The sequence below is a fragment of the Alosa sapidissima genome, chromosome 1 (genome assembly GCF_018492685.1).
Source record: "Alosa sapidissima isolate fAloSap1 chromosome 1, fAloSap1.pri, whole genome shotgun sequence".
In the NCBI taxonomy this organism is placed as follows: Eukaryota; Metazoa; Chordata; class Actinopteri; order Clupeiformes; family Clupeidae; genus Alosa; species Alosa sapidissima.
Genome location: NC_055957.1, coordinates 39,031,082 through 39,052,046, shown reverse-complemented (window position 1 = coordinate 39,052,046; position 20,965 = coordinate 39,031,082). Strand labels below are relative to the sequence as shown.

The window sequence follows — 20,965 nt, the reverse complement described above, 5'->3', positions numbered from 1 at the left end:
ATTTTTGAAAATTGCCTCGTGGTTCAGAAGACAAGAACAAGTCGCCAAGTCTAGTCTACCATTTCTGAATTATGAATATTTCCAATGCCCATTTCCATACCTATATAGGTTACTTTTCCATAAGGTGTGTGATGCTGAGTCAACCAGTCATAAGAGCCATGCCTGCTCTATGGTCAAACATCTCAGAAGGCTTGCCATGATTTTGTGATATACAACAACTATCTTTACTTTTTGGCCCCAAATACAGCACATTTCATGACCTAGCTGGAGCACCTTTCATTTCCTTACCCCAAGTTTCTAATATTGGCTGTTCCCTTGATATGTTGAGAGATGTCAGTGCACTTAAGCTATTTAACAGCACAGGTCTTGGGCATTGTGATGGCATTTGAAATGTATTTTTTAAACATGAAAAAGCAGTGTCATTGAAACTGAGAGTTTGCTACATTAAACTCTTTCTCTCTCTCTCTCTGACACACACACACACACACACACACACTTTGTAGCATCGGTCAACATTTATTTGACACAAATGAAATTGACTTTCTCTGAATGTCACTGATATGTATGTAAAATGTATACACACACACACAATATACTTTTCATGACTGACTGACAAGAAATAAGATTCAACAACAATTCACATCTGAAATGACATCTGAGCATTAGGGACTGGCACAAAAATCAGTGATCAGTAGAGTAGATTTGCAGTAGTTTTAGAGGACAACAGGACCAATGCCCACAGTCCTTGGCACAAGCACTTTCCTTACTTTTTTTGTCCCTTCACATTTGACACAAACTTTACAATGTCGGGTTATTTTACATACATACATATATTACAACTGAGGCTGTTTGGGCCATTCTGTATCAAGCATGTATTTGAGGTATTTCCATACCACAGCTGTTGAATACCATAAGTTGTTTCAAGCCCAAAATAATTATTAAGATAAATTTAGTTCCAGACCAAATCTTCCTAGGGTTAGAACCCAATTACAGTTTTTGTTCCACATTTGGTCTACTTTTGGTCGACACTTGGATATTAAACTGGACTCTCAGGCGTGTCCGAATGGACAATCACCCATAGCCAAAACTCACAAATCTTCATTATCAGTGTCAGCACTAAACACACACTAACTAAAACTAAGGGGGGAAATATCAGGGAGGGTTTGAGTGAGTCATGGCTCTTTAGTTCACATATCCGACTGCCATGATGCACATTGCAGACATATGATGAGAAGCCGTTTTGAATAACACGCTCTCACTCCTGCGTAGGGAGTGTCTCTATGTAAATCTTACTTGTCTACTTGTCACATAGTGAGTATTAAATTTAAAATGATGCTTTCAGCACAGTTCCATTTCCTCATCGATCATCCTGGCATTAAGGCTTAAAGGAGAAGTCTGGCAGGTTTTCACATAGATCTATGTTCCTCGAAGTCACCGAGTATTGTTGGTATGAAAAAAAATGAAAACAATCGGTTTTACCTAGCACAAGTTGCTACAGCCATCTGTGAGTTCCCATGTACATACATGCCCCAGAGTGTAGCGCTGTAGCTGCCTGGCTGCGTTAGCTGCTGGCTGTAGCAACTCGAGCTAGGTAAAACTGATTGTTTTCAGGGTTTTTTTTCGTACCAACAGTACTCGGTGACCTCGATAAATGGAGATCTATGTGAAAACTCCCTGGATTTCTTCTTTAACGCCCAGAGAAAAGCATTCAACATACTTAGTACACATAGAAGTTACACAAGTTACCGACAACACTAGAGTGGAGAAGTGTTACATGCACCGTGCCACGGCAAATAGTACAGAAAATAAATATGTAGGCCACTGGGAGGTCAAAGAAACTGTGAGAGATGACATGAAAACATACAGAGTGAGTGAGTGTGTGTGTGTGTGTATGTGTGAGAGAGAGAGTGAGAGAGAGAGAAAGAGAGAGGGGGGATGATTTGGGCGCTGGGCGTGTCTATCTATACTGCAGGAATCCCTTAAGGAGTGTGGGCAGCTTGAGCTGGGTAATGAGGTGCAGTCTGGAGCGGCCCAGGTAGTCTCGGATGCTCAGACGACACAGCTGCAACAGGGAGCGAGGTGTTGCTGTAGGGTTGACATGACAACTTGTAAATATATACTCAGACATATGAGACAGTATGATTAAGACAAGAAGCACTACAACACTACACATGTACATTACCATGAAAATAACAGCTGTTACCACATAGAAAAAGATTATTTTCTGGGAAAATGTGAAATATGCTAAAACTAGTTACCAAAGACTGATCACAGTCACAGTGTCTGCCAAACTTTCAATTCCTGCTTAGTAAGCACACAGCCAAAGAGGTTTTTTGCCCCACATCAAGATTACTGATTACACAGCAGTGCAGGGCAATGGCCTGTTCTTGAAAAGCACTACCTTCATAGAGTAGCAGCAGGCCCTCTGCTAAGCTGCTAGGGGGCGCTGTCTCCACCGGTCTCTTCAGCTCCAGGTTTTTGGCATTGATGTTGGCCCCAAACTCCAGCAGGACTTTAATGACGTCTGTGCAATCCTTCTGAGCAGCAGCGTGTAAAGGAGTCTCCAGGAAGTGACCTTTCTGTACATTGGCTCCTGAACAGATAATAATTACTATATTATAAAACAGCAGATCCAGCTACTTTACTTGTATACTTTAACATTAATATGCAGTAATAATAATTGGCCATTTGTAAAGCCAAGACCGTTTTTTTTTCTTTCTGTTCTGCTTTTAAGAAATGTGGTTTTGCAGTCACTCCTCTAGTTATTGTCACACATGCTCACATACCTCCATCTAGAAGTGCCTGTGTGCACTGGAGCTCCTGAGAGACACAGGCAATATAGAGTGGAGTACCCAGATGTGGAATCTCATAGTCTACGTCTGCACCCCAAGCAAGCAGTGCTTCTACACATGCTGCTTTCCCTGAAAACAGAGAATCACAACCCGCCTCCTTTTTATTAACTGAGCTTAACAGCTAAACAGACAGGGAAGACACTGAGATGGTGAAAGTTGTTTGCAACATTTTGACAACCTGACATGCCTTCAAGCAACATATATTTGAACTAAACAAGCTCTTCAAATAAGAAAAGAATCAGCAGACATTACTGAGTTATTACACAAAGCGTAAAGCCTCAGACCAAATCATCTTGCATTTAAAAAGCGCTTTATCCAGGCACCCACTGTGCTTTACAGTGAAGGGCGAACCTCACTAACCACCACCAATCAGTTACTCTGCTCACATTTATAATACATCACAGAGAATGCCACTTGTTACCTAATTACTACAATATTATATTACTGTGGCACTTGTAAATGAATTTCTATAGGCCATGATTACTGTTTGTACAGGTAAGTTCACCTTTACTTGTCGCCTCGTGGATAGGTGACGGCTGGCATGCTTCAGACTGTGGCTTAGCTCCGTGTTCCAGAAGAACTTCAACACATGATGAACTGCCTGCCGAACAGGCGTTGAACAATGGCGTCACTCCATCAATGGTTGTAGCATTCACCTAGCAGGAAGACAGAGCATTGAACACTATTGTATTCCATTGTAGAAACTAAAGTGCATTGCAATTCCAGGAACCTTGTTGTAGGAAATGTTTTGGTTCCTATACCTCAGATCATGTGTTTATTTTTCAATGTTCCAGTAACTGGGCTGAACTATAATGTATATCTAACCTTATCTCTTTGAAAACAGGCATCTGCTGAGCAAATAAGAACGTTTACATCATCTATATTTAGAGATAGCAAGCAAACAGAAAGCAAGAAAATTGATGTGTTATTAATTTAAATGTATAAATAGATAATTGATCACTCCCAAATAATAATATTCAGGATTATTTATGTCCATGCGATTCCCCTACATAGGTGGACAAATGCTGTACTGTAGGTACACATTTACAGCAAGATATACTATGTTTATGTCTGATATAGCCATACTGATAAACCGACATTAAACCATACAACTTAAGCATCAGTCAGGCCTCACATAAGAATGACTTACATTTGCACCAGCCTGAATGAGTATCCTGGCACAGGCAACATGGTCTCCCAGACAGGCCTCATGCAGTGGAGTCACATGATCAATGGTGATGATGTTTGCATTATAACCCTTAGGTGAATAAAAATGACACAGTTATTTAAACTTACAAACTGTCCAGTATTCCTGTGTTGTACCTCATAGAAATCAACAATGTAGCAGAGATGTACATATGCACACCAATATTGCATTATATCACACAGCATGTATTATGATTGGTGTCCCTGTGAGTGCATGTGTATGTTTGTTTTGGTTCACCTGTGCTGATGTATAAATTACTAGGAGTGATCAGGTGTGTGTACCTGTGAGATGAGAGTCCTGAGAGCCAGCAGACGACCCTGACATGCTGCCTCATGGAGCGGGGAACGGTCAGCCCAGGAACCTACGAAACACACACACACACACGTACACACAGAAAAATGCACATACACACACACACAGACAAATGCACATACAAACAAAAGTACAAACATACACACACAGACAAACACAAATCAACAATTTCTTCAGATACTACTCAAGACTGAACTCGCAAAGTGCTGCAACAATAACAAATTCAAGATCCATTCAAGACTCAATGGTCATGTATGTATTGTTACACTTCAATATACTTCATGCATAAGGAGAGTCAAGATTTTGTGTTTCAGCTCCCCTTGCAGCAATAAAATAAGACTATTATATGTAAATGCTAATGTTATCAGTGTTGTGCTGATGTTGTAGCAGCTTTGTTTGAATAAGTGATAAGTGTGTGTGTGTGTGTATGAGAGAGGAAGAAAGTACATCTGTGTGATCACAGATAGACATATAACAGTCCCTCAATGTCCAAATGACCAAATGTAAAGCAGAGGTACCACTATTCACATATGTGCAACAGCTATGAGGACACATTTTGTTTGAAAAGCACATACAAAACATCCATATTAGATGGTAACACAACAGCGTCTCTGCCTCTCACCTAATTCTGTTCATTATCTTCTTATCTAATCATCCCACAGTTTATTAGCCTGGTTATTGTCTGCACTGATTTCACCTCCACCTAGTTTCAGCCAATGACCTGTTCCCCTATTTAGCTCAGTTCAGTTTTGTTTTGTGTTTATATTTCTACAGTTTGTAGTCTATCAGTGTTTATATGTGGATGCATGCTGTCACACTCGCCTTCCCTGTTTGTAACTACTACCTGTGAGTAAAAACTCCTCCTTGGTTTTAGAGTTGTTGTGCATTTAGGGCTAGCACTCCTGCAGTTGTTACAGCATTCCAAACCAGAGCAGCTATATATATCCCCTGCTCACCCAAATCTGTCCGCTACCAGGGACACATACCACTGCCAACCTAAGACAGACACCAGCACACACACACACACACACACACACACACACACACACACACACACACACTGACACTCTCCCCAAGTACAGCTATGCCCACACCCGAGGTGTCTGTGCTGAACGGTACGTACCCAAGTCCCCGTCACCCCATGGAACATCTAGCCACTGATACGTGTACGACATGGCCTGTGAACAAGAGGAGGCCAGTCACCTGTCGAGCCCTGAATCTAAGGGCCAGAATTGCCAACAGCCATATTTGAAAATGAGTGATGGTTAAACAAATCAAACAGTAAGATAACCTCCAGGCACCAGTCTGTTTCACTTTCGCTTAAGTGAATTTAAAATAATAAAAACAAGGCCTTAAGCGTCCTGGATAAAATCTACCACATACCCACTCTAATATAGCTGGCATATCTTACTAGCAGTATTGCCATTTTGATTCATGCACTACATAAAGACAGCACTGGTGGCAACAAGAGGACCTTTTACTGGTTGCCTGGTACTGCTCTTCAGCGGGCAGTCTATTCAAGAAAACTGAATGCAGTCCCTCATGAATATTACAAGCACTAACTGCCCGAGTGACCTCATCAGGGATTCCAGCACACAGCAGCAGCACTCCCATAATCCTTTGCAAAACTAGCTCAAAGTCTAATGGCTGACGCTGTCAGGGAACTTTAAAGCATGTGTTACTAATACAGCACTGCAATACTGTGCCTCTTTACACTGTAAAAATACATCTCACCAACCTGATGTAGTGCAGTGTTTTGCAAATGGTGGCAAAAGGTATAGCAACAGCAAAAGACAATCCAGTTCACTGCATGAGTTCTAGCTGGTATCCCAGTTTAGAAGGGGCATTCAACATGCATGCTGTTATGTCATTTTACCTAACATGGCCCATACTGTAAAGCCTGTGGCAGTTCAAATATCACTGTCAGGCAATCCAAAATAGATTTGGGAGAATCCAGAAAAGCTGCAAGGACCAACCTTCTCAACACAATCTTGGAGATTGATATCATAATGCCTTATCTCCAAAGCATCCAAATGGAACGTCTTGAAGATTTGACTAATCATGATTAAGCCTCTTTAAGACATTAACCAATGTGACTCATGTGACAGACATGTGACTCAGAGGTTACAGTGTAAGTGTCCTGAAAACTGTGAGATTAACAAGTCACAAAGTCAATGACAACCTGATCCTCTGCTTAGGTGTTGCTAATACAACTACTACTACTACTACTGCCACTACATGTTGTAGGCTAAGACCATAATAGGACCACCACCATTGTTGTCTTACCCCATCACAGTTGTAGACTATTAGTCTAAGGTTCTTAGTAGTAAAGGATCTAGCCTACTACCACTTTTAGGCAGCAATAATAATAGCCTAACAACAATAATAAATACATAAATAAATAAAAATAATAAATAAAACTAAAATATACCTCCATAATTATAGACTACTATTGGTGTGATGTGGTATTTAGGCTGCATATTCATTACATTGCATTTACATCTGTCAATTATTTCAGTGACCAAGCGAGTGAAGCACAATTTCAACCATGGAAATAAAAAAGCCAACTGAATTGCTACGATATTATGTAACGCTCATTGCCGGGTGTCTGGCATCAAAACTAAATGTAATGTATTCACAATAATTCAATATTGCAATATTTCTAGGCTGTGTTCTGGTCCATTGCTATTCCACCTCTACATCTGGGTGACAACATGATGCACGTGATGGGGTAGCCTAAAGTTTGACGGCAAGCGATGATCACTCACCTTGACTAGTTAAAATGCCCCAGCACGCTCTCTTTCTGGGATGATAATCATATATATCCTCTAATGACCTTTTCTTTGGTATCTTTTCGGTGAGCTCGCTTTCCCGTGCAGGAACTTCAGGCATGTTTGCATCAGATCTACACAGCCCGCAGTGCCAGGGAGTGTGAGCCAGCTGGTCCTAGCTCTGATTGGCTAACAGCGCTTGTTGTTGTTATACACGGTCCTCGGTTCTCGGTGAACACGAGCAGTAGCAGACGACAGGGAACCTCTACTGGGAGGGGTTGGGGAAGAGGCGGTGGAAAAGGATAGCATGGCACCGAGCTATTTTTATCACAGGTTATGAATCTGTTTAACTCGGCGCTGCATGAAAGACATTTGTGCTGCACAGAGGAACTGTTGATGTTTAAATTCATTATGATTCGACTCGCATTTTGAGGAAATGTTAGGCTACAATGTCCAAGTACACCTCGACACGATCCCGCCCCTTTTTACCACGTGTATGACGCAGTTTGTTTTCATCCACACAGTAGCTGTAAGCCAGAGGAGAGAACCTCTAGGCTAGGCTACTCCATGATTTTTAAAAATCACATTCACTAAAACGTGACTGCTGATCTCTTTACGTCTTTATTCATTTAGTCAATGATTCAGAATATACATTAATAGAGATAGCCAGAGATTGCCATAACCACAGTTGATGGAGTTTTATATAAAAAATAAAAATGAAAACATAGAAGGTATAATAGGCCTAATTCTTTAGTCCTAAAGGTGTTTAGTCAGTGTTTACCAATATCCTGGCTAAATTATTTATTAATCACCACTATGTGGATACTGTTTTTAGAATTGATTTAGATTAAGTGTTAGTATAATTTGTATTTTTGTCATTTGTATTTTAGTATATTTTTATATATTGTATTAAGTGTTAGTATAATTTGTATTTTAGTATATTTAGCATATTCTTTATCTTCTACTGTCCTTACTGCTTAGTTGTGTTTTTATATTATATACTTTAATTACTCTTTCTGCTGTTAAAGAATGTGTTTGTGTTGTATGTATGCTGCTGAGACCTTGAATTTCCCCTGGGGATCAATAAAGTATCTATCTATCTATTTATCTATCTAAATCCTCACTATTCTTATCTGAAATTGTTTTAAGCATTTGCTCATTTTGCTGAATGAATGCTGCCCTTTACCCTTCAAATTACATCTTTGGTTAAGAAACATTTTTCTTTTACCAGCCAACCTACTGTATCCTACCTCTTTGGCTACATCTGTAGGCCAAGTCAGACTCTCTCATGGAATGTCAAGGAATTATATCCACCTACACAATTATCAGTGAGGCTGCTTTAGTTGAAAGATTGATCTACCATACTTCCATAGTCAAATGTGCTTCACCTGCGGTTTTGATTGTAATCAGGGATGTAGTGGTAAAATAAGAGGTGGGTAGGCCTAAACTATGAATTCTGTGATCACGGTGAGGGACTGTGCCAGGCGGTATCGGATTTTTTAAAAAGGCATTAAGAACATGTTTGATGATGATGGAGGTTATTGTCCAATGTTTATTACAATCAATAGTATCAATGGTTAGAGTGTTGATGAGTGTACATATTGTAAATGTGGATAATGTGTATTTTTGGAATGTTAAAAGTTGCAATTGGTGAATAAACTCTTTTGACAGGTGGATAAACTCTAATAAGAGGTGGGTAAACTCTATTTTTGAAATTTCAGAGGTGGATAAACTGTGTTTACTTGCATTTAGCCTCCACTACATCGCTGATTGTAATGGAATATTGTCTATGAGTCAATGAAAGTTTTCCTGATGACATGGTGATGATTTCACTTGATAATCAATGGACTTAACCCTGGTATTAACACATCACCACCTATTGTCTGAGACTTTCAAGTGATCTGTCTCTCTACAATGCATAGTCTTGACTCAGTTAACAATGGACCATTGAGTAACCTCGTCACCATGTCCACAGTATGGTAAATATGCATGTGAAGAGCCCAGTAAAGGTGATGAAAGCCTCTAGGATTTATTAACCCCAAAATGCTTACAGTATATAGGTCATTGCCTGATTTCAGGGCTGCAATCCCCAGTCAATACTGCCCAACCAGACACTGTAACTGTTATAACTGACTGTAAATCCATCCAAACAATCCATAAAGCCACAGGGCCAGAGAGACAAATGTGCAGGGATTGCTCTCAGACACAGTGCCATATTGTATCTGTGAGGACCTATCCTGGACCGATACTGGTAGTTACGTTCATCTCCCAACACTCCAAAACAGACATGGATACATGAAGTGAAGATAGAACGTTTTACTCACGGTGTCCTTGACCAAAATCATAGAACTCGGCAGCAATTCGTGCAGCCTCCTTTCGATTTCCTCTGACAACATAGAAATGTGTGAGAATGTTTAAGCTGATCTTGATGAAGAGCTTGAAGCAGAACAGCGCAAATATGGAGAGGTAGACATTGGTGTAGTGCAAACCGAACGGCCGGCTCTCCAGAAACTCAGTCATTGCTGTAGCGACAGTCGTTGTTTCTGTTGCTGCTCCACAAATGTTTTGGAATGAGGGGGCCCGGCAACGTGTTGACGGGGATCATATGCCACTGTGACACAGAAATTCCCCTTAGCAGCTGGGCTAAGAGCAGGGGGTTGATAAGGCAGCTGCAGGAAAATGGGCCACTTGGACAAAGCATAGTTGTGGGCTTTGTCACAGTGGTGGAATAGGTCAACATGGCATTTGTTGTCTTGATATCAAAAGTTGCATGGGCAGTTTAGCTTTATTTTTTACATGAACCTTTGTATGAATATCAAATGTTATAACATAAACACTGGCTGTATGTGAATATTTAACAGGATGCACATTAGTTCTGGAAGAATCAAGGTGGGTCATTATGTTGTGATAGGCCTATATCAATTATAAGGTACAAAGCATGTTTCAGAACTGACTTGATACCAGCTTGCTGCAGGGAGCTATCAGACATGTATTGTTTATTTGGCACCAGCCTTCAGTAATATAAATATAGTTGTTCTATATGAATATTTTTTTTGCAACTTTAGCTTGTCTATCTGACACAAACCTTCAGTTAGAAAATCTAAATCTTCAGAAAATCTAAATCTTCATTCAATCTAAATCATATTAACCCTTTTTGTAATAACTAGGCCTATCCCTTTGTCTCACAACTGTGGCTAAAAAACAGTTGCTGCTATGAGACAACAATTGCAGTCATCATGCAGTTTTTTTCTGCAGTACGATAATATTTCCATGTTCAAAATATTATAAGCTGTAAAGTGTGTAATGTGCAGGATTAGAGCAATGCAGTTTTTCCTGCATAGGCCTATGAACTGGTTCTGATATTCAGAAAAGTAGTTATTTTTAAGGGACTTGTCTCTGTCGGGTCTGCATAGCCCTTCATTTGTTCTTACATCAAACCATAACAGCAATGACTGCAACATTCATTTTTTTAGATGCAACATGTCCCAGACCAATAGCCTCCTGAGAACCAAGAAAAAAAAGTGTCCTCCAATTTTTTTTGTTGTGATTTCCTATCTAGGATTGAAAAAAAAAAAATCTTACAATTTTTATTTTGTTAAATTTATTTTTATTTTCAATTTTATAGCACGTCCACTGTGGTGGTCAAAAGGACCGTTTTAGTATAAGAATGTAGGCACAAAAATAGACACAATGGACAAATTATGCTTTTAATGGTATTAAATTAAAGGTAAACTTAACCAAATATAAGCTATTTATTCTTCTAGACTATTTTATTTGCCTTTTGGACAGTTTTATTTATTTTTTCTGGATTGCTCGTTTCATTTTCATGTTTTTCTTTCATCTGCGATAATTCTTTTTAGTCTTACTCTTCCTCCCTATCTTTTTGAGGCACAGTCCTCATCTCTGTTTCAGTCACTCATCACCTGAGAGCTCCAAATCTGACCCTCCCCCCCCCCTCATTTATCTTATACAAATTATATCCTAAATTTTCCAAAAAAACAAAGTATGTTGGTCCTGGTGTCCATTATAATGGACATTCATAAAGTCACTACTATTTCAAAATGTAAATAACTTCACTTCTTTCAAAATGAATGATTCCTGACATTTTCATTACCATCACCATCATAATAACTAAAGGGATATGCATCTACAACTTATGTCCACTACAGAGGACATATGTCTATGGGTTGGGCCTCGGGAGAGCTTTATAATGTACAATTGTAGGTTAATCTGAGAAAGAATCACCTCAACAATGCTCATCATTGCCCTAAAAAATGGCAAGCAATATCATCCCCAAGCCAGTAGATGGCAATGTAACCACATTTAACCAGGAAGAACATCAACTTCCTCATCTTCAAATATCGTGCTAATTTCCTGTTAAGCCCTTCGCGCACAGTTGGATGAGCTCACACTAAAATTCTTATTTATCTCCTCCGCCAAGCGCACATTTGAAAGATGAATACGGTACTATCAAGGGCAAATTCCCTTTTCGCGTTCTCGCTGAGTGTGATGGCCGCTCTTACGTTTGGTTGTTTTATCACGACTGCATTCAAAGACAGAAGCATACCTGTGGATATCCACGTATCGAAAGTAATGCTGTAAGTGTCTTAAAACTACACAACCTATGCTAATGCTATACATGCGTACTTATAGTTAGAAAGCCGCACAGTTACTCAGTGCATTGATTATTTTTGATAGTTATTTTCTAACTGATATTCTCCATCATATACCCAGCATATGGTAACGTTAATATTGGCTTCCCGTTTGCAATGAGTAGCTGCTATAACGTTAAGTTAACAATGCATGTTGTGGGTGAAACGGGCGAAGTGCGGCCCCATAATCATTGATTAAATGCTTACGAAAATCTAAATGACATTTAAAGTGAATGGTTGTTAATTTGGTAAATTGCTGCAAGATTTAGCGGTAGTAGCAAGGAGCTCCAAACCGTCCAATTGCAACGCTGCACGTCATGCTATAACGGTGCGCAACATTCAACCCAGGAAGCTTGGTGGTTAAAATACGCTACATCAGAGAATGTCTAATACGGGCTCTGGCTACATTAAATAGGTGAAGGTACAGTGTCTAATGTTCACATCAGGCGCTTGTATTATATCGATTTTTATACCCCCACCAGAATCATCACTGATGACCTAGTAGAAGTTTTGCTTGAACAATACAGGCCTATGGGTATTTTGTGATGAGAGCGCTTTAATTTTAGATCCTTCCAGCGACTGGTCTTGGGTGTAGGCCCTATACCAAGTAGGTGGTTAAGTGGCAGATCTGGGTAAATTAACCCAGAGGAAGCGGTAAACATTCTAATAGAAGTGCCTTTTGGCTTTGTTTAGTTCGGAGATTGAAGCCCCTCTTGGTTATCTTCCTCTGGGTTATCTTGCTTAGGTTTGCCATTCAATTCTACTAAGATGATTCAATGCATTGTTGACTTTTGCAGTTTTCACTATTCTATTCACGGACTGATTGAAAAGGGAAGTTTCAGACACCTGGGATCCTAATTTGAAAGAAGGGCTAAAGTGTAAAGTCTTAAGTTTAACTAAATCTAATAAGTAGGCAAAATCCATTTCTATAAAATCAATTTGCTAGTTCGACACCATGGATTAAGACCTTAAGTGCAACATTGATGAGTTCACTCATTTCTTTCACATCCAGTACGATGCAATACGATGTTCATGCACTAGTAGTGACTAGAACTTTGCTTGTTAATGCGGGCTTTGGAGTCTCTCCGCCTTTTAAATTAGAACCTAAAGTGATTTACTATTGTGTAGGTGTTCAGTTTGTTAGTGACTAGTAGATATTCACATATTTTAAAAAAAGTTGATTTCCATCCCTGTCTATGAATGTAGGTGAAGGCTTTGTCAAACACATGCACTGGACACATGCATTTTTTTTCCTGATCATACCTTTTTATCTCTAATATCGCAGGAAGAACGTGGACGACTTCACTGGGCCAAGGGAAAGAAGTGATTTGGGCTTCATCACATTCGACCTCCAAGCTGATATCTTTTTACTCAGTGGAACTTGTTTAGTTATGATTTTGATGATTGATTATGTCCGCATTTTGTGTTGGTGTTTTCCTTAATGCAAATCACATTTGCAGCCAATATTTGATTGGAACGTAAAGCAGCTCTTCCTGTACCTTTCAGCCGAGTATGCTACTAGGAATAATGTAAGTTTCGATTAGTCACTAACTAGTATATGTATATAATTTCTGTTGTTTTGAATGCATTCGTTTTGTCTAATTTTCCTGAAGTTTACATACTGTACATGCATTAAATTGTAATAATAGTTTAGCCTTTTTGACCACTCGGGCCATTTGAAAAAGTCATGAGCACAATTGCCATAAAGTCATTACTTAGAGTATTTAGGTCTACTACTGACCAGAATTGCATGTATTTTGTAGTGAACATGAGTTAATTTAGCATGTCAGAGGTGGTCTTCAAAGTATTTTTTGGGATAATCTGAACCCTGTGTGTTCCTAACACATATACATAACGGGGACATAAGTAGACACACACTAACAATCTCTCTCTCTCTCTCACTCTCACTCTCACTCTCACTCTCTTTCATACTCTCACTCACACACACTCCCACTGCTCCACACTGCCTCCACTGCTCCACACACTCACACACACTCGCACTGCTCCACACTGCTCCACACACTCGCACTGCTCCACACTGCTCCACACACTCGCACTGCTCCACACTGCTCCACACACTCGCACTGCTCCACACTGCTCCACACACTCGCACTGCTCCACACTGCTCCACACACTCCCACTGCTCCACACTGCTCCACACACTCCCACTGCTCCACACTGCTCCACACACTCCCACTGCTCCACACTGCTCCACACACTCCCACTGCTCCACACTGCTCCACACTGCCTCCACTTACTTGTATGTTAAGTGCATGTGTTGTGTTTCCCTTCAGGCCCTTAACCAGGTCGTCCTTTGGGACAAAATAGTCCTGAGGGGGGAAAGCACGAAACTGAGGCTGAGGGAAACGAAATCCAAATACTTCTTCTTTGATGATGGAAATGGTCTTAGGTATGCATTTGTTTTTTTTATTATTATTACTATCACTCATGCTGATGCTCTGTTTGTTTGTTTCTTGGTGGCATAAGCATCTGCCTGTAAGTCTTAAAGGTCCCTGAAGAGTTTTGTTTACCTTTCCTTTACCGTTGTTACCGTTTCCAAAATCATTTTGATCAACTCTTAATAGGGCGACTGCACTTCTGCCGCACTCTGAGCAGATCGCATTGCTTCTATATAGACTAAGCAAGTTTGCTGTACCAGAGGGGTATTTCATAAAACCTAGATAAGGGATTAAGCTGGGATTTTTAGGTTATCCTGGATGAATTTAGCCTTGACTTGGTTTCACAAAAGAGATGGCACATAAGTTACCATGGGGATTTATTCTCTGCACCTAACAGCCAAGCTAAATTAATTCTAATGGTAATTATGTTGTCTTATTGGTTCAGCTAGCTGTCATTCACATCAGACCTCTGTGCTAATTTTTAAGGAGCTTTATTCCATTTATAAACTATTTGCTAAATGTATTTGCTCGCAAAACAAAACAGATTGTCTGCCTACTACCATATGGTTATTATTTTAATTGTAATGGCCTTATAATTATTAACATAGGCCTAGGTACTCATTGTTTGCTTATTTTATTGATAGACGTTTGATGAATAGCCTACTGTAGTTGATTGGAAGTGGAGGGGCAAGTTTTCGAAGGTATTTTCAACTATAATATTAAGGTATATCATACTATGTGCATCTTTGCAGTGGCAAGCGCTTTCTTACAGTTTCTCAGTCGCTTTGGTGCTTTTCTCACATCACTATTAACATTTGCACAGCAGTTGGTGCATTTCTCAAAACAATTAGTGCAAACTGCAAAACCTAGTGGATAACCTGCAAAAGCACATCACTTGCTCAAAATGGATAGTCCATTCCTCAAAAGCAAGTATTTATGTCAATGAAACTGCCAGTGTCATCAAAATGAGTAAAGTATTGACACCATCGTTTATGAACAAGATAGTCAAATGGCTTTGTCATGTTTTCATTACGACAGTTTATGCTCTCATTGTTTTCCCATGCAAAAAAAGGGTCAGAACTCGTGACACTACCTGAAAATGCTCAAGACAGCCCTATACAGTACTTGTACAGCCATTTGAAAACTACAGTAAAGTTACAAATTGCTGTAGTTAGGGGAGTAAGTGAGTACAAGACACTGAATATGTACGTTTCACAGTTTTACTGTATATGCTCTTTGCAATACTACAGCATTGTGACAATTTGATAACTAGTTCACCAATTTTGTATGTAATGACTCAAGCAATGAAATGAAGACTATTAGTTTTATTGGGAACGACTATTTAGCATCCATAAGTATAGTTCATTTTGACTGACCTGACAAAACAACTGATACATGTTCAAAAGCATTTGCAATTTGTTCAGAGGAAGGAGAAATTGCTGTTATGATGTGCACAGATGACTAAATGTTGTGGAGGTTGAACTAATAGTTATGAGAATTTTCATTCTGATCTGAGAAAAGCACCAAAGCGACTGAGAAACTGTAATGACGTTGTGTGCCGAGACAAGGAAGCACTCACACGTGGGTGCATACGTAAATTTGCATTCAGTTGGTCTACCACTGCTACTCCTGCTGTTTTACAGAAATAGCCATGATTCCCCATTCCAAAAAGGACAACTTTACTTTATTGTTAGTCTATATCAAAAGCGTTTGTTCACTTTGTGTGAATGACTCTATTTTCCGCGTCTTTTTTATTCCAACCGTGGGCACTGGAGCAGAAACGAGAATGCACACACATCCTGAATTTCTTACACCTGGCTTGACACAGTCGCTCCTATCTGGATTGGCATTAGTGAAACGAGTTGAGCTAGGATGACCAGACAACGCTATGTCAAACCTCGCTTTATCACTTATCTTGGATGTCTTAATTCTGCCTTTGTGAAATACCACTCTGGTCGATACACTGCCCTGCACGTTTTATTAAATCATTGAGTTCATTCATTATTACGCTTCTCAACTGTAGGAGGACCCTGAGAGCAAATTGGGCAAATCTTCTTTAGTGCTGCTGTAAAGAGAAAATATTTATTGCCACATTTGATGATGAATATATTATTATTATTATTATTATTGTTGTTGTTTTTTTATTATTATTATTATTATTATTATTATTATTATTATTATCATCATCATCATGCATGGAGCAATGCAAGCCTGCTGTTGTCGCTCTGTCCTTTTATTTGTATGCTTTCCTCATGTGGACATATTTGTGTGACACTTGTGACAGGTCCAATAAGAACATTACCCTCACGCTGTCCTGGAATGTTGTGCCGAATGCAGGGATCTTGCCTCTGGTCATGGGCTCTGGATATATTTCTCTGCCCTTCCCCGACGCGTATGAAACTACCAAGAGCTACTGAGAGTGATGGAAATAAGTTGTTGTTTGTAAATGTTATGTGGTCTTTTACAGTTGACGCTTTTAATAAAAGGGGATGTTATGGGTGAGTTGACTTTGGTGTAGTTTGGCTTAGTCTAAATGATGTCAGTTCAGTTGAGTGTATTCAATGTCCTTTTAGGCAAGTCCCTCCACTTGCTGACCATATTGCAACGCATTTTGTACACTTATCGGGCATCTATTTCGGGCAGAACTGCATGTGCGCAAGGCTTCACGATAACAACCTCGCTCCAGTGGTGCGACCACAACACATAATTGGCACAATGTATTCACAACACATCACATGATCGACACAATGTATTCACATGTTGACTTTTGGTCGCAGAAGATATGTGTTGGTCTACCTTTCTATGGAGGATTCTTTTGAGTGCTGTCTCCTCATTAGAAATTCTCTGGTGTATTGTTACAGCCCTTTTCACAATGTAAAGTTGTCAAGGCAATGTTAAAGGACACCCATAAAATCGCAAGAAATTATAACTTGTTTCCATCAACCTTGCATTATACCAATCAATCTGGCTTGCATTATACCCTGTGCAAATTGGAAGTTAGCACATTAGATTGCTTTTTGTCTGCTAAATCCCTATGATTTAAATGGCACAATAAACCCACAATGACTTGGGGAAGGTATGAAAAGTGAAGTTCGTAACTGTGCCACTAGGTGGCAGTGAAAGCCTGGAAGATTAGATGTGATGTACAGGAGATTGTCTATCCGACAGTGCTGTAGGTGGGAGTTGCGGTAAAGAAACTTCTGTTGAAATATTCCACACACTAATAAGCTGTAAGAATTTTGACCCCTGTCAATTCTTTATTTAAAAAAAAAAAATTTAGTTAAAAAACACCCTTTGTTAGTGTAAACCCTGTCTTTATTTAAACATAGTGTGTAGGTTTTGTGGAACTAGTAAGCTGATTGGGTGCCAAATATGCTATATGCATTTATTTCATATAAAACCCTGTAATACCATGCTAGTCTTTATCCATGAAAAACATAAATGAGTAAGCATTGGAGACAGCCCATTCTTCCCGACACATGAACAGTATTCACATGGTCATTAATCACTGAACTTTTTCAATTTTCTGGAAAATTTGTTGAATGCCTCATTTTTGTGGCTAAAATAAACTAATCAGGGTTCCTATGCAGTATGGAAAACCTGGAAAGTATGGAACTTGATTTTAGTCATTTCCAGGTCGTATGGTATGGAAAACAAACAAACAAGGGTATGGGGAAAATGCCTTAGTCCACATCGTCAAGATGCAATTATAGGGGGGGGGGGGGTCCCCAGAAAATTTGGTACCAAAACTAAATAGAGAACCCCTGGTCTATGCAAGTGCCCTACACCATTGTGCACTGGTATGTTTGTGTAGCTCTGCTTTTTCCGGCTAAAACACTGGTAGACTTTCGTTTAGACTTTCTAAATGTTACCAAGACATGCTGGATGCTGCATTATCTGATAAACTGTTATTGCAAACAAAAAATACTGTCTAAGGTGATTTCTGAGGCCTCTGCCAGCAGTGAACTAGTCTCTATCATATGTAGGCTATGCTGTATCTACGGAGAACTAAAAATGTTAGTTCACCTTCCAACACATTGCTTCGTCAATGAAAATTATCCAACAATGGGCAAGTGTGAGTTTTCTGAGTTATAATAAATATAAAAAACCTGGTTCTAAAATGGCAAAACGTGTACAGCTCTCTGTCTTATGGCGCCCATGTCTTGTTACAGTCTTATGCAACATAAGCATATTATATTATGTTAACATAACCTTACAATTATTTATTTAAATAATAAATATTGACTATGCACTTTCCCCATTGCTGAAATTAGGGCTTTCAGTTAATGAGCAATGTTTCTCATGCATTAACTAAAGCTATTGTGTGGCATGTGGGAGCGTTAAACTGATCGACTGATGTTCGTGCTTAGGAGGATCTTTGTCATAGAATTAAATCAAAATCAGAATCAAATAGATTTTGCTTCAATAAAAAAAAATAGCTTTAGGTATAGACTTTAGAGTTTTTCCATAATTTAAATTAGGGCCCCTATTTGTTTTGGTGAAATTCCCAACATTGTGGTAACTAACTACATTTCTTTTTGACATAAAGCAAAGTCTATGAGCACTGCTCAGTGAAAACAAAACCTTATGGTTGTTTATTCATTGAAAACTATGATGCATTAGATAGAATGGCAAAAGTGTTACAGTCTGAAGTTGACGATGGCTGGATTGACTGAGTGCCCGTACAAACAGCCAGCTGGCTCATAGAAAAATGTGGATGAATGGATGAATATCTAGTGCCATTTTTTAATTCACTTCAGTCGTCCATACATTTGTTTTCACAGAGTTATCCCAAACCAGAAGTGGCCGCAATGTCAAGAATATAGTCAGATAAATCTACTGAGAAGTTTGGAAATTTGACTATGGAAAAAGTATGGAATTTTGAATGGAAAAATGTGTAGGAACCCTGACTAATACACAATGCACAATGCGTAAAACTGATTATATCTTGTCTTGGAATATTCATTTTGTCCTCATAGCATAGTTCTGCAGTATTATGAAAAGTAAAAGTATATTCTCCTGACACATTTTACAACAGGAATTCCATCCACAAACTAAAGACTTAAAAAATGTTGTAGGAATCTGTGTTTTGCTGATGTCCAAAAGGAATGATGTCCTTCACATAGTGGTCCTAACTGACAACTTAAATGACAAAGGACATTTTGTCCACAGAAGCAAAGGCTGCTTGACTTTTCATAGCCTAGATTTCAGTGTTTTGCTAAATGGACTTAATGTAATTTATTTCCTAACAATACAAATGATTTCCTATACTGAAATCATTGTTTGTACTAAATGCTGAAAAACAATGTTGAACTTTTATAGAACTCTGAACTGACACTGAGGCCTATGGAAATTTAATCAGCGTTTGGTTTCAGTAACATTTTCAGACAGATATGCATCTCTGCGAAGTTGAAAAGGGTTCAAGTGACTCATGTGACTCAATGGAGGCCAAAGTGTAGTTTAACAATAGATCAGACATAAAAACAACAGCATGTTTAAGGTTGTCTTAGATCAGTAGCCTGGCCTGGTCTCAACGTCTGGTCTAAGAGTCAAGCATTCGATACACGGCAGTAATTAAAGAAGTTAGTTCCTGGAGATCTGCTGCACTGCAAGCCCTTAAAGCAGGGAATAGGTTGTCTTTGAGGAGTCCAAGGTGGAATGCAGACTTCTTAAAGGCTGTCATGATGCATATCATTTTTCAACCATCAGAACTTTCCCTCACAGGTCTTGTTGCGTGTTCTGATCGTAATGCCTTGCCCATGGAGCGCTGTGGAGTTTCTGTCTAAGAAATTCCAGCTGCTCTCTTGTCTTTTATGATGGTCACAGGGGACAATCATACATCACCTGGAGGAAACAGACAAGAAATTCAATTCAGACCATCAAAAAATGCTTTTCCTCAGCACCTGTGGAGGATGCATGATCTCGTAACGCTGTGACAGGTTTTCGAGAATAGCTCAGTCATTTTGTGTGAACCAGTGAGCATTATGGGTGACTTTGAACATTAATAGAAGACCTTGTGGAGTTTTGAGGGGTAAAAAAATCTATTGTATCTGACAGACAATAGAAACTGTAAAGCTCAAGGTCGCTGCCATTTAAACCTTAGTTGAAGGGGGAACTGCAATTACAGCAGGACAAATATTTGCATTCAAAAGGCAGATTTCAATCTTGGAAAATAACAAGGCGAGTCTGTGATGTGAACATCTGTGGTATGCAGGGGGTACCAAACAAGAGCAGTGAGGGGAAAAAAAAATCTCTGCACAAGCTCTGCTATTTAGACAAAGGGACTGAAGAAAATGTTCCAAACACTAAACCCAAAGTGAGTTACAAATCAACATCAGGATAGGAGAGAGAAACACTATGGGGAGGACATGCCCCCCATTCCCCCCATTCCTTCAGTGCTCTCCTTAAACTAAACATGCTGTTGATGCTTTCTGTAGACTCTCTGTGTAAGTAGTACATGGAGCATAATAGATATTTCAACAGCAGTCCAGTCCAATTGTAAATGACCCTTAGGGCCTTTATTTCTTAGGCTGCCCCTCTGCTCTGCACTATTAGAACCAGGGTCTCTGTGTGTTTTTTTTTTCCTGACTGTAAACAGGCGGCGCAGACCACAATGGTGTTTTTGCCATTTAGTGACGATGTGCAGATGTGGGAGCCCTGGTCCACTTTAGTGGGACGCCTCTGGACACACGGGGCTCCTGTTTCCTCTCACAGATGCACCCACTAATGCCTTTCAACACCGACACCGACCCCGACCCCTCGTCCTCCACCC

General features: G+C 39.5%; 2 protein-coding genes and 1 long non-coding RNA gene across 6 annotated transcripts; 2 read left to right on the top strand and 1 right to left on the bottom strand.

The window, feature by feature from the left end:
- The first annotated feature begins 6 nt into the window (after window positions 1–6).
- LOC121705726 lies at window positions 7–18,358 on the top strand. The gene is made up of 3 exons (XR_006030880.1): window positions 7–18; window positions 2,275–2,279; window positions 17,926–18,358. It is a non-coding gene; the product is annotated as an uncharacterized LOC121705726 (long non-coding RNA).
- asb5b (ankyrin repeat and SOCS box containing 5b) lies at window positions 497–9,699 on the bottom strand. Of its 4 annotated transcripts, none has more exons than XM_042086859.1 (8): window positions 9,467–9,502; window positions 5,495–5,549; window positions 4,341–4,420; window positions 4,003–4,110; window positions 3,358–3,508; window positions 2,787–2,921; window positions 2,402–2,593; window positions 497–2,085 (listed from the first exon to the last, which is right to left on the bottom strand). In XM_042086859.1, exons 1-8 carry the CDS (start codon window positions 9,485–9,487, stop codon window positions 1,958–1,960), a joined length of 870 nt encoding a protein of 289 aa, XP_041942793.1. In that variant the 5' UTR covers window positions 9,488–9,502; the 3' UTR covers window positions 497–1,957. The 4 variants fall into 4 exon arrangements, with proteins under 4 accessions (XP_041942793.1, XP_041942808.1, XP_041942792.1 ...); XM_042086874.1 differs by lacking the exon at window positions 9,467–9,502 and adding an exon at window positions 7,140–7,254; XM_042086858.1 differs by lacking the exon at window positions 5,495–5,549 and having other exon boundaries at window positions 9,467–9,699.
- On the top strand, window positions 11,492–16,695 carry spcs3 (signal peptidase complex subunit 3). Its single transcript, XM_042086899.1, has 5 exons — window positions 11,492–11,740; window positions 13,080–13,153; window positions 13,247–13,323; window positions 14,089–14,204; window positions 16,478–16,695. Exons 1-5 carry the CDS (start codon window positions 11,598–11,600, stop codon window positions 16,608–16,610), a joined length of 543 nt encoding a protein of 180 aa, XP_041942833.1. The 5' UTR covers window positions 11,492–11,597; the 3' UTR covers window positions 16,611–16,695.
- Window positions 18,359–20,965: the final 2,607 nt, after the last annotated feature.

What these genes read in the sequence shown, in the direction of transcription:
- asb5b (XM_042086858.1), bottom strand. Translation starts at nt 9,662, where the DNA reads ATGACTGAGTTTCTGGAGAGCCGGCCGTTCGGTTTGCACTACACCAAT. An exon ending in TGATTTTGGTCAAGGACACC is followed by an intron (nt 4,421 to 9,466) that starts GTGAGTAAAACG and finishes TGTGTTTCGTAG; the next exon opens with GTTCCTGGGCTGACCGTTCC. An exon ending in CCTGCTGCTACTCTATGAAG is followed by an intron (nt 2,086 to 2,401) that starts GTAGTGCTTTTC and finishes TCAACCCTACAG; the next exon opens with CAACACCTCGCTCCCTGTTG.
- spcs3 (XM_042086899.1), top strand. Translation starts at nt 11,598, where the DNA reads ATGAATACGGTACTATCAAGGGCAAATTCCCTTTTCGCGTTCTCGCTG. An exon ending in AGTATGCTACTAGGAATAAT is followed by an intron (nt 13,324 to 14,088) that starts GTAAGTTTCGAT and finishes GTTTCCCTTCAG; the next exon opens with GCCCTTAACCAGGTCGTCCT. An exon ending in GATGATGGAAATGGTCTTAG is followed by an intron (nt 14,205 to 16,477) that starts GTATGCATTTGT and finishes CACTTGTGACAG; the next exon opens with GTCCAATAAGAACATTACCC.